The 13,140-nt window shown below is 47.2% G+C and overlaps 1 protein-coding gene across 4 annotated transcripts in view; it reads right to left on the bottom strand.

The window, feature by feature from the left end:
• Zdhhc14 (zinc finger DHHC-type containing 14) overlaps positions 1-13,140 on the bottom strand; it is a 260,087-nt gene that overhangs the window by 18,118 nt on the left and 228,829 nt on the right. For all 4 annotated transcript variants that reach the window (XM_021186296.1, XM_029471060.1, XM_021186298.2 and 1 more), the window contains exons 6-8: positions 12,007-12,109; positions 10,430-10,539; positions 5,663-5,765 (exon numbers count right to left, since the gene is read on the bottom strand). In XM_021186296.1, coding sequence (XP_021041955.1) covers positions 5,663-5,765; positions 10,430-10,539; positions 12,007-12,109 — 316 coding nt within the window. The remainder of the gene's footprint in view (positions 1-5,662; positions 5,766-10,429; positions 10,540-12,006; positions 12,110-13,140) is intronic.

Below are 13,140 nucleotides of genomic sequence, written 5' to 3'. Positions count from 1 at the left end.
AGAGAGAGAGAGAGAGACAGAGAGACAGACCTACTCGGAACACAGGCAGCACCAAACACAGCCTTGGGGTTGTGGGGAGGTCTAGTTGGGACAGAAGAGAGAAAGAGAAAGCCAGCCCAGGGAGAACATTCCCCAGGGTACGAGCTTCCTGTCCCACACACCTTTCCCACCAGGATGGAATGAACCCTCTGACACCAGGAGCAAAAGAAACAATTCCTCCCTTAAGTGACTTCTGTCAACTGTTTTGGCCACAGGGTCAGAAAGTAATACATACAAGCAAGTTATCCAAGATTTGAAACCTAGTTTAGTCCTCTATAAAATGGTACCTTAGTGACCTTTGTATTGTTGTGATAAAACACCATGGCCAAAGTAATTTATAGAAAGAAGGGTCTATGTTGGCCTAGGGTTCATAATGATAGGGACAGAGGCAGTAGGTGGGCATGGTGACTAGAGCAGGAGGGGGAGGGGGGCAGGGAGAAGGAGAAAGGGAAGGGGAGGGAGAGGGGAAGTATAGAGGGAGGGGAAAGTACAGGGGGAGGGGGAGAGAACTTTTTGAAGTTCCTAAGCCCATCCCAGATGGCATACGCCAGCAAGGCCACTCCCCCAGACCTCCCTAAACAGCTCCATCAATTGGGGCCAAGTGTTCAAATGCACGGTCCTATGGGGAACACTCTCATTCAAATCACAGGCGGGGATACCTTCTAAGTTGTAATGAGCATGGAATGAGATGGTCCTTACAAATGCTGAGAGGGAGGGGGGGGTCTCAGGTAGCCCCACTTAATACAGCGTGGGTCTGTACCAAATAAACTTGGCTTTGCTTCAAAATGGCTGAAACTTCACTTTATGACACTGACTAACTCCACATGGTAAGATTTGTATGTTTGTTTCACATGGAGGTTTAGGACACAAGATTTCCACAATTGATTGTGAGTGCTAACCATACAAAGTAAATACACACAAAGGGAAGCCATGTCAAGCCCCTGGGCCAGCTGCTCTCAGTGATGGAGCAAAGGAGAGGCCTGCTCTCTCGGGCTGCACTGGCACCAGACAGCTTGGGAGCTATTCATGTCTGCTGGCTATGCCCTGCTGGCTCTGTTGGGCTGTAGTGTACATGTGCGTGAGAGAGAGAGAGAGAGAGAGAGAGAGAGAGAGAGAGAGAGAGAGAGAGCGAGAGCATGCATGCATGTGTGTGTGGTAGCTGTAGTTAAGATGTCAATTATAGGCATTCTAAGAAAGTCTAATGAAAGGAATGTTGTAATAGCCCCAAAGATACCATAGCTAATTTCACCATACCTTAGCATCTCCAGGACACTTCTGGGCACATACATTTGCCTCTAATGCTATTCAAAGAGAAAGAAGGCAAACCAAACAGTAGAAGATGCAGGACCCCTGGTGGAGTCCCTTGGCTGGAGGCTCCAGCCCTCTCAGAGAGGAAAGTCAGGTGTATTTTATAAAATAATTAAATAAATACCAAAATCAGGGCTGGGTAAATAGTGGGGTGGGTAAAGCTCTTTCCACCCAAGTGTGAGGATCTAAGCTGGATCCTCCGAGCCCACAAAAGCCAGACACGGTGGCGCATACCTGGCATTCAATTGTAGGAGCAAGCTGGGTGTCAGAGTTAGGATAATCACCAGGAGATCATGCGCCAGCTGGCCTTGCAGACGCACCAAGGAACAGTGAGAGGCACAGTCCCAACAAGGTGGAAGTGAAGGAGTGAGAACTGAGGTTGTCTTCCGATGTCTACATGTGTGCTGTGGTATGTGGACACCTGTACTCACATATGTGAACACACATAAACTCACTCTCTCTGTCTCTGTCTTTATCTCTGTCTCTCTGTGTCTCTCTCTGTGTATCTCTCTCTCTGTCTCTCTCTCTCTCTCTCTCACACACAGATTAAAACAAAGACCACCCTTTAAAAAGATCCCAACTTGCCAGGCGGTGGTGGCGCACGCCTTTAATCCCAGCACTTGGGAGGCAGAGGCAGGCGGATTTCTGAGTTCGAGGCCAGCATGGTCTACAGAGTGAGTTCCAGCCAGGGCTACACAGAGAAACCCTGTCTAAAAAAAAAAAAATCCCAACTTGTCTCTCAGGGATTATTCCATGTGCATTAAAAATTATTTCAAGTTTATTATCTTACTCATTATTATGCGTGGGTGTGTTTATGGCACAGAATATATGTAGAGGTTAGGGGAAAACTCAGCACGGTTGGTTTTCTCTTTGTAGCTCTATGTGTGCTCTGGGAATCAAATTCAAGTCATCAGGGTTGTAATTGAATGGAAAGCAGCTCTTCCCACTGAGCCATCGGGCCAGCCCTGCACCATGTGCCTTTTAACTGCACTGAAGTCTCTGCCTACATCTCTTTCCTTCCATATTTATAAGTCATTGTAACTTTCTATTTGCTTTAACAGTTCCAGTCCTCCAGTTATCTCATCTTTCATCCATTTCCAGAATAGCCCAGTACTGATGTAAGACAGATGGGTCAACGGGAACAGATGAGACGCACACATTGCTACACAGGCAAAGACACCCATGGCTGACACTGGCCAAGAAACAGAAACTTGGAACAGACTCATCAGCACAGAGCAAAATACCTGTCTGTGAAGGAAAACTCAAGGCTAGAGGCCTCACCAGTGAGTTCTCCCACATCTTTGAAGAAAAGATGACATCCATTTTCACAACTTATTCAGCAAAAGACTAGAGAATGCAACCCTGAACTCATAATAGAAGGCCAGTGTCACCCTGATACCAACACTGAATGAGTTCACAGAGAAAGAAAGCTACTGACCAAACGCTCTTATGAACAGAGACAAAAACTGCTTCGGCAGAATGCCAGCAAAGTAAAGTCCAGCAGCATGAAAAGAATTGCATACACGACTGAGTGAGACTTACCCCAGAAATGTAAGGAACACAAGGCAAGTGGGGAGAGAACTGTACAGTGTGACTCTGGGGGGAAGGGGGCATAGAGACCAGACTTCAGAATGCCCCATCCTCTGGAAAGGATAGACATACTCAGTTTGGGGACTGTGGGGTATGATGGGCTGGAGAAGAGATCTCAGAGTCATGGCTCACCCTCTTCTGTGGGCTTATCCTATGTGTTGGGACTGTGATGCTCAAAGATCGACTCAGCTGCTCAGAGCTGTAAGAGACTTTAGATACAGGAAGCCCCAGATCCTCTTTTGTAAGCAAAAGAGGGGCACTGAGGACTAGCGAGGCAGTATGAGCTGCTAACGGTCACGGGGCTGACTGGCAGGAACCCAGCGCTTACACACACGGTCACGCCCTCTCTTGTGCAGATGCTCTAAGGCTACTGTGTGCCAGATCTTTCCATTCATGAACTTCGGGGAGGAAATGATATGAGTGGATTCTTGCATGGTACTTGACTTGTGTCAGGCAAGATTTAGATGCTGTCCACTATCCCACTTCATCTTCAGAGAGGCCCTACCAGGTGACACATTACTGTTCCCACCTTATGGATGAAAACTTGGGGCAGGAGAAGGCTATGCAACTCTCAAGCTCAGGTATCTGGTAGATGATGGTGCTCTGGTCTCTGCAGTTAGCTCTCTCTCCCCTCACCACCCTTGTTCCTCTTCAAGGCATCTAAAGGCCTTGACGTTTTACTCTGGATCTACCTAAAGGTTCTACAGTGAAGCCCACTGCTGGCTGGCTCTACAGCGCCCCCATGTGGAAGAGATGCCTCTGTATAGTTCCTATGACAGACAGAGGTGCTTTGGCTCAGGGATTTGGTAAAGCAGGGTTCTGTGCCCCTCAAAGGCTCATGTTGTACAACTGGTCCATGGCCAGTAGAGGGAGGTACTGGGACTGTTGGGAGCATAATGCATGCCACTTGGGTGTTTGTACAAAGAGGGTATCTTTTTCCTACCTGTCCTCATTCATCACCCCACCCCCACCCTCTGCTTTCTGTTCTCCAGGAAGAGAAGACCACATGCTACACAGTTACAGCTGCTCCTGACACCACTACATCCCACCACACACCTCTGCCACCATCATGTCCTGTCCAAGCACAGGGGGCTGAGCAACTGTCAGCAGAGCCATCATCATGAGCCTCAGTAAATCTCTCTTCCCTTACGTTGTTTGGCCAATGCACTATAAAAGCAACCACCTCATGTCCCATTATAGATTCCAGAGTGGCTTACAGCACCTTTAAGGTGGCTTCTAAATCTAGAGACCGTGCAGAGCATTCTGAGGTCGGTGCTTGGGAGTCTTGCAGAGTCTAAGCCAAGACCATTGATGTTGCTTGGACACTGATGTCCGGTGAAGGTCCCTAACGCTGTCATCACAGGCTTGCTTCCACATGGTGCTGCTTGCTGACATTGAGTGTGAGAGAAAGAGCATCATAGCCCTTCTATCTTTTGAGTCTAGCCCTTAGCACATAGCAAGAACCTCAGGGACGGTGCTGGGTGAGTGAGTGGGAGAATGCATGTATATCAGCATGTGTACCAGTCAGGGAAACAATCAACAGACGCTGGTAGAAATTCTGGTATATCCCCCCTTACGGTTAAAATAAAATTGAGAGATAATGTTCCACTGTGGGTTTAGGATTAAATGAGACTGTTAAATGCTTTGGACATCTGTTGCCTAATAAATTCAGTATCTTCCCTTTGGTGAGCACATAGCCTACTTTCTCTGTTCTTGCTTCCCTCCGAGAAAATTCGGTTTTCAGGGTTTCTTGTGTGGGTATGCAGGATGCTCATGGAGAAGAGTGGAAAGACTGGGTTACATCCATATTGCTCTCAAAGGAGACCTATTAGCTAGCGAAGCAACACAACTAGGAGCCCACAGCTAGCATCTTCCTGCAGGAGGCTGGTGCCATGGGTGAGCAGGGAGTGGGGAGGGTTTCCTGGCTGCAGGTCTTAGAGATGGTTGGTTGCTGACTTTACAGCTCTCTATGCTTATCAGCAAGATTTCCCCAAGTCCAGCCCCAAGCCAGCTCCTCTGGATGACAGGAAAACTCCATGTAGGAGACTCAGCTGTACAAATGGTGAACAGCAGGGTGGGTAGGGACTTGAAGTTTATGTCTTTATGCAAACAGAGAGGCAACTGCCTTCTAAACACCTCAGAAAGTTCAGAAAGTTCTAAACACTGCTTGCATGCTCCAGTGTGCAGGCAGTTTGGTTTACACTGTAAATAAAGTAGCCCTTGGCCTGAGGATTGTATAGAGGGGCTGCAGGCTGGTCTAAGACTCAGGGTGGGAGTATGGAGAAGTGTGGCGATGTCCACTGCCCACCTTTAGTAGCAGGGCACGTTATTATGGTAGCAGCACACACTGAGCAAGGAACAGCAAGGATATGGAGACTATCAAACAAGTCCAGCCCTGGTGGGAAGGTAGATCCTAGACTTTAACTGTTCCCTGACTTTGTGGACATATGTTTGACGTATGCTATTGAAACAAAGAGATAGTGTGTGTGTGTGTGTGTGTGTGTGTGTGTTAAGTAACAAGCCAGCCAGATTAGATGACACGATCCCTCCATGAATATTGTCCAACTTGGTCATTTTCCTTCCCCATGTTAGCATGTCAGTCACAAGGATGATCCAGATGTCCCTTCTACTAAAGCAATTCCCAGGCATATATTATTGGGTTAGAGGGCATATCAGAAGAAAAGGCATCACAGGGAATAGCGACCCTGATGCAGGCAGTACCTACCATGTCACTCTGCGACTGTGTGGCCCCATACATAGTGATCCCATTTGATGGTGCTGCTGGCTGTGGTGTGTCGGGCTGGACGTAGCCTCTTCTGTCAATTAGGCTGCAGGAGAACAATCAGAGGAAGGAGAGAGTGAGAAAAATCTCAAAGATGATAGCAACATAATTTATACATCTAGGCCTAGGGTTCCTCTTCGATGGTTATCCTCAGCTGTCAATTTGATGGGTTCTAGAATGGGAGATGAGACCCTCCACACATCTGTGGGAAATTATCTTGATTAGGTTAACTAAGGTGGGGCAATCCTCTCACTGTGGGTGGTACCACTCTCTAGGCTAGGATCCTGGATTATATAAAAAGGAGAAGAGAACTGAGCACAAGCATCCATTGTTCTGTTTCCTGCAGATACAATGTGACTAGTTGTATCAAGCACCTCCTGTCTGGACTTCCCTGTTGTGAAGTTACATGAACTGTGAGCCAGAATAAACCCTTCCCCCAGTGAGTTGTCTTTGTTAGGGTGTGTTATCACAGTAGCAGAAAGAGATTAAAACAGGCTCTTTCTGTGCTAGATCCACTATGGCATCTTGGGCTGTTCCATATGGATCCTCCACATGACACCAGTTACCAAATTCTATCACTTCTTCCTTTAGGGTACCGTGATTCAAACTTGTGCATATTAGACGAGTGCTCTAATGGGGAGCTCTAGCCTCACTGTCACTTCTACTTTAAAAGAGGTCTGTGGCACTGGTTGTTCCCTTTTTTAGTCTAGATGTCACCTGGTACAGACCGCAGCTGCTTCCTCTTAGTCACCTCCCACTGTCATAATTGTTCCCAACTTTCCTCTCCAGCTTCAAGCTAATGTCATCTCATGACAAGCCCATGCCATCTTATCATATTAATTCAGATATACATTGTGAGTGGCCGCACCATGCTAGTGCCTTATGTAGAGCAAGCTACACCTGCACACACTCTTTCCTCTCTGACCCTGTGTTTCTTTTCAGACCATCCTCACCCGGGTCACATTCTTTCCCACTCCCCTGCTCGCTGAAGGGGGAAAATGATGGGCTGGATTGTGCCAGTCCCACAACCTGGAGATGGGACCCTATCTGTGACCTATGGCTACTTTGCGAAGGCAAGCATGAGAAGATGAGCACCTAATGGATTGAGGAGGTCTCAGCACACTGTGACTGATGTCCTTAAGACTGACAGACGGCAGTGCCCGTGAAGAAGCAGACTAGAACACATAAGCTGCAGACCAAGGATTGCTATCCCCAGGGGCTGGGAAGAGCAAGCAAGAGCTTCCTATGTAAGAGAGAGCATGGCTGTATCGCTGGTACCTTTGTTTCAGACGTCTAATCTCAGACTGGGAGAACTCTATGTTACTTTAAGCCCTCCCCATCATGGCACTTTGTTGGAACACCCCAGGAAGTACTATAGAGGTAGTAGAAGAGGAATTAGCTTCCGAGAGTCCCTGAAGGGAGCCCCAAGGCCTGAACAGGGTGCATGGCTATAGCTCAGGTCTGCAGTAACAGGCATGTCTGACCTCTGACAGAGCAGCTTTGCCTGTACTGGGAAGTTGCAATGGGAGACTCTTAGATGGACATTGGACAACAGGCTACACGCTGTAAATTGAAACCCTTCCATCTCTACGTCGCTTTCGGTCATGGTGTTTTGTTGCAGCAATAGGAACCATAACTAAGACAGCCCCCCTCATATTCTTCTCACTTCCTCAGTCTTGCTCTTGTTCAGCTCTGAACATGTGCTCTTTTGGTTTCTCTTGATCAGCTTTCCCACCCCTTCATCCTAGCCCCTGTGCTGTCCTCTTTTTTTTTTTTTTTTTTTTTTTTTTTTTTTTTTTTTTTTTTTTTTTTAGATTTGTTTATTTATTTTAGGAGTACACTGTAGCTGTCTTCATGCACACCAGAAGAGGGCATCGGATCCCATTAGAGATGATTGTGAGCCACCATGTGGTTGCTGGGATTTGAACTCGGGAAGAGAAGTCAATGCTGTTAGCTGCTGAGCCATCGCTCCAGCCCCATGCTGTCCTTTCTGAATTCCTTCCTAACTCCTACTCATTCTCTAGATGAGATCAAAATGTCACTGTGTACCATGTGTCCCTGGCCATGTGGCATTCAAGATGGCACCTTTCTCTTGCATACCCCACACCAAGCGCTCAGTAATGTCCAAATGAATTCCTTGCTCCAGGGTTAAGCCATGGATCTGGCCCTGTATGACACCCTGCCCCAACTCCTGCCCTCACCCTCTCGCATTCTCCTCTACACCGATGTTGACAGCGCAAGGGGACCAGGATGTGTGCTTCTGTGCTCACCAGGACACAGAGACAAATTTCCTTACTAACACATTGTGTGTGCTGGGTTGGCTAGGTTTAGCCCTCATAGACTCGTGTTTGAACGCTTGTCCTGTGGGGAGAGGCACTATTAGGAGGTGTGACCTTGTTGGAAGAAGTGTGTCACTGTGGGCTTTGTGGTCTCCTATGCTCAAGCTCCTCCCAGGGTGGAATCCCAGTCTCCTCCTGGCTCTCTTTGGATCAAGCTGTAGAACTCTCAGCTCCTCCAGCACCATGCCTGCCTGGATGCTGCCATGCTAATAATGTCCTCTGCAAGAGTTGCCTTGGTCATGATGTCTCTTCACAGCAATGGAAACCCTAACTAAGACACTGCAGCACATTTCATAACACCTGAGAGGTAACTCAAGCCAAGGCTGAAGTGGACAGCGCTGCTTAACAGGCTGAAGGGATAAGAAGGTCCTGTGATAGGAGGGAAGAGCAGAGGGAAGGAAAGGCAAGAAAGGCCAGGCAGAAGAGCAGAGATGAACATCTCCTCATCAGCATGGGGCCAAGCCTGGGGACCATTAACACAGACAAAGGAGCCCAGGCCCTTCCCTGTGGACTCCTGAGAGTCTGTTACACTCAGTGAGATGAGAGTGTAAGGGGGCAGAGGTCATTCCAGCCAGCATCCTGGGTCCCCATAAGTAAAATGAAATACAGCTCAGTGTGTCAACTTCAGAAACTGGAGCTAATCTGTAACAGGGACTTCCCACTTAAATGACCCAAATAGAGCTGCAGTCCCTGTCACCAATCTAGAGCATCACTTGCCTTCTCTATGCTCATCCTATGCATGGTCCCTTTCCCCTTCTGTGGACCCCTGGGCTGTTTATAGACTGGAGCTGTCTAATTCAAGACTCACGACTTACCCCAGTCAACACTTCAATTAGTGGAGGGCCACTCTGGAGAAGTGTTCCTTCCAAAGGACTTGAATCTTAAAGACAATGGCCCCAGTCCAGCCAAAATATGGTCTTAGCTGCAGTTACTATTTCTGTAACACAACACCATGGCCAAAGAAACTTGGGAAGGAAAGGGTTTGTTTGGCTTCTGCTTCCACATCACTGTTCATCATTGAAGGAAGTCAGGGCAGGAAATCAAGCAGGAGCAGGAACCTGGATGCAGGAGCTGATGCAGAGGCCATGGAAAGGCACTGCTTACTGGCTTGTTCCCCAGGGCTTGATCAGCCTGCTTTCTTATAGGATCCAGGACCACAAGCCAGGGATGGGCTGGGCCCTCCCCCAGTCACTAACAAAACAAAAAATCTGGACAGGCTTGTCTATACCCAGATCTCACAGAGGCCATTTTTCTTTTCAGTTGGGGCTCCTTCCTCTCTGGTGACTTCAGCTTCAGTCAAGCTGACATAAAGCTCTCCAGTACAACTGACTTCCTGTCAGCCTGATGCATAAGCGCATCACCTTTCAGTCTGAGCCTTTCCATTCCCCTCAATTCCCACATCAATATCACGAGATCAAACCAAGTAACTTTAAAAGTCCCACAGCCCTTACAAATTCAAATATATTAAAACTTCAGCCTTTTAAAAATATCTAATTTCTTAAAAAAATTTTAGAGATCTCTTTGAAAAGTTCAAAATCTTTCAGCTGTGGGCTCCTGCAAAGATAAACAAATTAAGTGAAATACCTTCTCACTTCTAGAGGGGAGATCCAGGGCACAGCCACGATCCGAACAGAACCAAACCAGCCCCTCCTCTCTGACTACTGCTAGCTGTAATCCTGAACATAATATTTAGATTCTGTGTCTCAGTTTACCTATCCGTAACACAGAAAATAATGGTATCTACTTCACAGGCATGAAATGAACATCTTAGAAGTTGATGCATGGGAAGCAGTTAGGAAGCTGACTCAGATGCTTGTGTGCACATCTCCCCTCCACAGAAAGAGAGGGAGGGAGGGGCGCGGGGCAGGCCAGTTACTGCTAAGGGTAATAGTGCCATCTTCAGTGCCATCCCTACTCTCCTTGGCTGGCTCTCCCTTGGGACTATGAAACCATCACAGCCTGCGCCTCAGCCTTTAGCATCTATCCCAATATGGTTTCTAGTTGCTTCCTGCACTAGCTATGGCTCCCTCCCAGTTCATCCCAGGAGTTCAGTTTCTGTCAGTAATGGGCAGGGTCACATGCTTCTGTTTCTCTATTCTGAAATATACAAAATTTCTTTCCTGTCAGACACAAATTAAGCTCAAGACCAAAAAGAAGTGAAGCATCGCCAAACGAAGCCAGGCTTCTATGCCATTGAGTGTGTCTAAGTGTCACACAGAAGAGAGTGGACCTGGGGGGGGGGGAGGTCATCTGTGGGTGTGGTCAGCCCCACCAGGTGGGGGCCAGGCATCTACTTGTGAGCTGTGTTAAGTCGGACAAGGGATCTGCTCTCCTGAGATCTGTGACCAGTGTACCACTCTCTGCCTCTTACCTGGGAGAGATGGGCCCACACAGGGCGACACAGCAATTTGTGAAGATGTTTCCATAGCTGTAGGGATTGTAATTTTCTTTACCTCTTTTATTGGACCAAGAGCCTTTGATCTGAAAGAAAAAGAGCATCAATAACACATTATGTCTGGAGGACCAACACCAGAGTTTGGGCTAACTGAACCCAGAGATGCCTTTGAAAGATACAACTAAAGACTGGGATATAGCTCAGCAGGGGAATACCAGCTAAGCTCATGCCACACGCTGCTTCCATGGCTCTTCGAACAGTATGTTCTGGGAGAAGCTGAGGCACTTTTCTTAGGAAAACAAGCATTTATAGGAAAAGTTAGAAATTTCCTCAAACAGGATCTTAGATTAGGGAGAGAATGACAATCCCTGGGGACAAAAATATCCTCATTTAAGATTACACCGTGGCACTGGAAATTCCTCTAATGGAAAATGAAAACTCTTTCATGTTCATGTCATGCACCCTAAGTTTTGTTTTCTGATGTGTGGAGTAGGTTTGGGGTGCACACACTTGACCATGTAAGGGTATGTGCCTTGTATATGGAAGCCAGAAAAAGATGCCCAGTGTCCTCTACTGCTCTCTGGAAACATTGTTGCCCTAGACAGTGGCTCTTATTGAACCTTAAACTTGTGGCTTCAGCTAGATTGGCTGGACAGTGAGCTCTCAGGTTCTGCCTGTCTCTGCCCCATCTCTTCCACTTCCCCTACCAATGCTGGGGTTACAGGCATGTATAGTCATGTCCAGATTTTACATGGGTGTTGGGGAATCAAATTCAGGCCCTCATGAATCCAGAGCAAGGGCTCCTATCAAACCCTAAGTTGTAATTAAGCAACTGCTACCTGAAACACCATTAGCATGGGTCCCTTAATGGCCAATTTAGACTGAGAATTCAGCCTCTTGTTAAAATTGTTTGTTTTGCAGGTTCCAATATTCACAGTTACCAAAGCGAATGTGCTGTTCTGGCAGTTTTTTTTTTTTTTAAATCTCTCTCACCACCATTTGTTTTCCTTAGCTTTAGTTTACAGGAGCTGGATCCGTTCTGAGACATTTAACATGCATAGAAAAAACATCTCAGGATAAAGATCAAGAGAGAACCACACTTGCTGGGAAATCGTTTCCAGCATTATGATTTCTGTTTTTTTCTCCCTTCTACCTGAATTACACATAGGCAGATGCTCCTGAACTCAAAGTTCAACTTTACGTTAGGGTAACTTCCTCCAGAAGCCAGAGCTATTAAGGATGAAAGTTAAGATTCCAAGAAGTCAGCTGCCTCCAAAATTATTTAAGAGGATTTGAAGAGGCTCCTTAAAGTCGGAATTGGGCGTTACTTGGCTCATCTTAGGATGGCTCTGACATCTTGGCAAAATACAGGAGGATGGAGGGATGCCCTGTACATGCATACAGGACCCCGGCTGTCCACTGCATTCTCTGTCCTCAAGGGTCTCACAGCTGGAGTGGGTCGTATGGGAGAAGGAGACCCCTGATCTCTCTGTCCCTCTTCCCCCTTCAAGGCTAACCAAGCAAATACCCACATGTTACAGTCAGGAACTTACGTCTTCGTTTGTGGTCTGGTTGGAGCTGATCAGGTACGTGTGGAAACCTGAAAGGCCAATGATGGACCAGACAGAGAAGAAGCATATTACAGCCTCTAGCACAGTGGGTAAGTCAAGGAGACCAACAGAAGGATCGTGGGCTTCTCGTGGCTTCCAGAGAGGCTGGATGTCAGGAGGTGAAGGGCAGAAACCCCACAGGCAGGTTCTAGGCTCATCCTAATCTCTGATGCTTTCCTGTTCTCTAACCAGACACCTTCCTCCTTCAGCCCAGGGCCACATTCACACATTCTGCCACCTCCTTTCCCAGTGCAGTGCGACATTCACAGTTCTGCTAGGCTCCCTGGGCATCAATTACTTCTTCAGATGGACCGTTTCCCCTCTGGACCAGTTTCCCATTTGACCTTCACCTTCTCTGACTTGTCATGCAACCGAGGATGGTTGGAAGCTAGCAGTGCCTCAGACCCTTGATGAAAGGATTAAATATTAAATATACCTCTGAGTTTAGCTTCTGAATGCGGAGGACTGTCTCACCACAAGCTTCCCCCTCCCATGGGGTAGTTTCTGTGGACTGTCTGATCTCAGTTTATCAGGTGAGTGAGAACTATGCCTATGACCTGCAGGGTGACTCTGAGCGTAGAATCAGGCTGGGGTGCTCCTTCCTAGAGACCTTGGTGTTGTGAGGAGTTTGGAGTTTTGGCTTCTTTAAAAAACACAGAAATATTATAAAAACATGTTTTTATTTTAACCCCAGGTGTGAGATATGGGGCTACATTAGATTGTCTGCAGCAGCTGACTATGATTTGACCCGTGCTCTAGCAGGGGTGTGATTTTGTCAGCTGCAGATAGTTTCTGCAATTGTGTGACATTTGGAATTCTGGGGACTTTTCAGAGGGTATACAAATTCTGGGGCACAGAGTAGTGGATTGTTGTTGGGCTCTTGGTTGTTGTTGTTGGTAGAAGTTTGTTAAGTAGTCATGCGCCAAGAAGAAACAAGAAGAAATTAGACATCCTGACAGCAAAGGCAAATTTGCCCCAAGGAACTCAATGCCCCTAATCAGCAGGAAGTTGTCTAACAATAACATCTCCAGCTTTCTGACCTCTGACCTTATTCAGAGCTCTTTCCTTCACTTTGTA

The sequence above is a fragment of the Mus caroli genome, chromosome 17 (assembly GCF_900094665.2).
Source record: "Mus caroli chromosome 17, CAROLI_EIJ_v1.1, whole genome shotgun sequence".
NCBI classification, from domain to species: Eukaryota; Metazoa; Chordata; class Mammalia; order Rodentia; family Muridae; genus Mus; species Mus caroli.
Note: the sequence above shows the minus strand (reverse complement) of the source record. Positions and strands in the feature narration are given on the sequence as shown.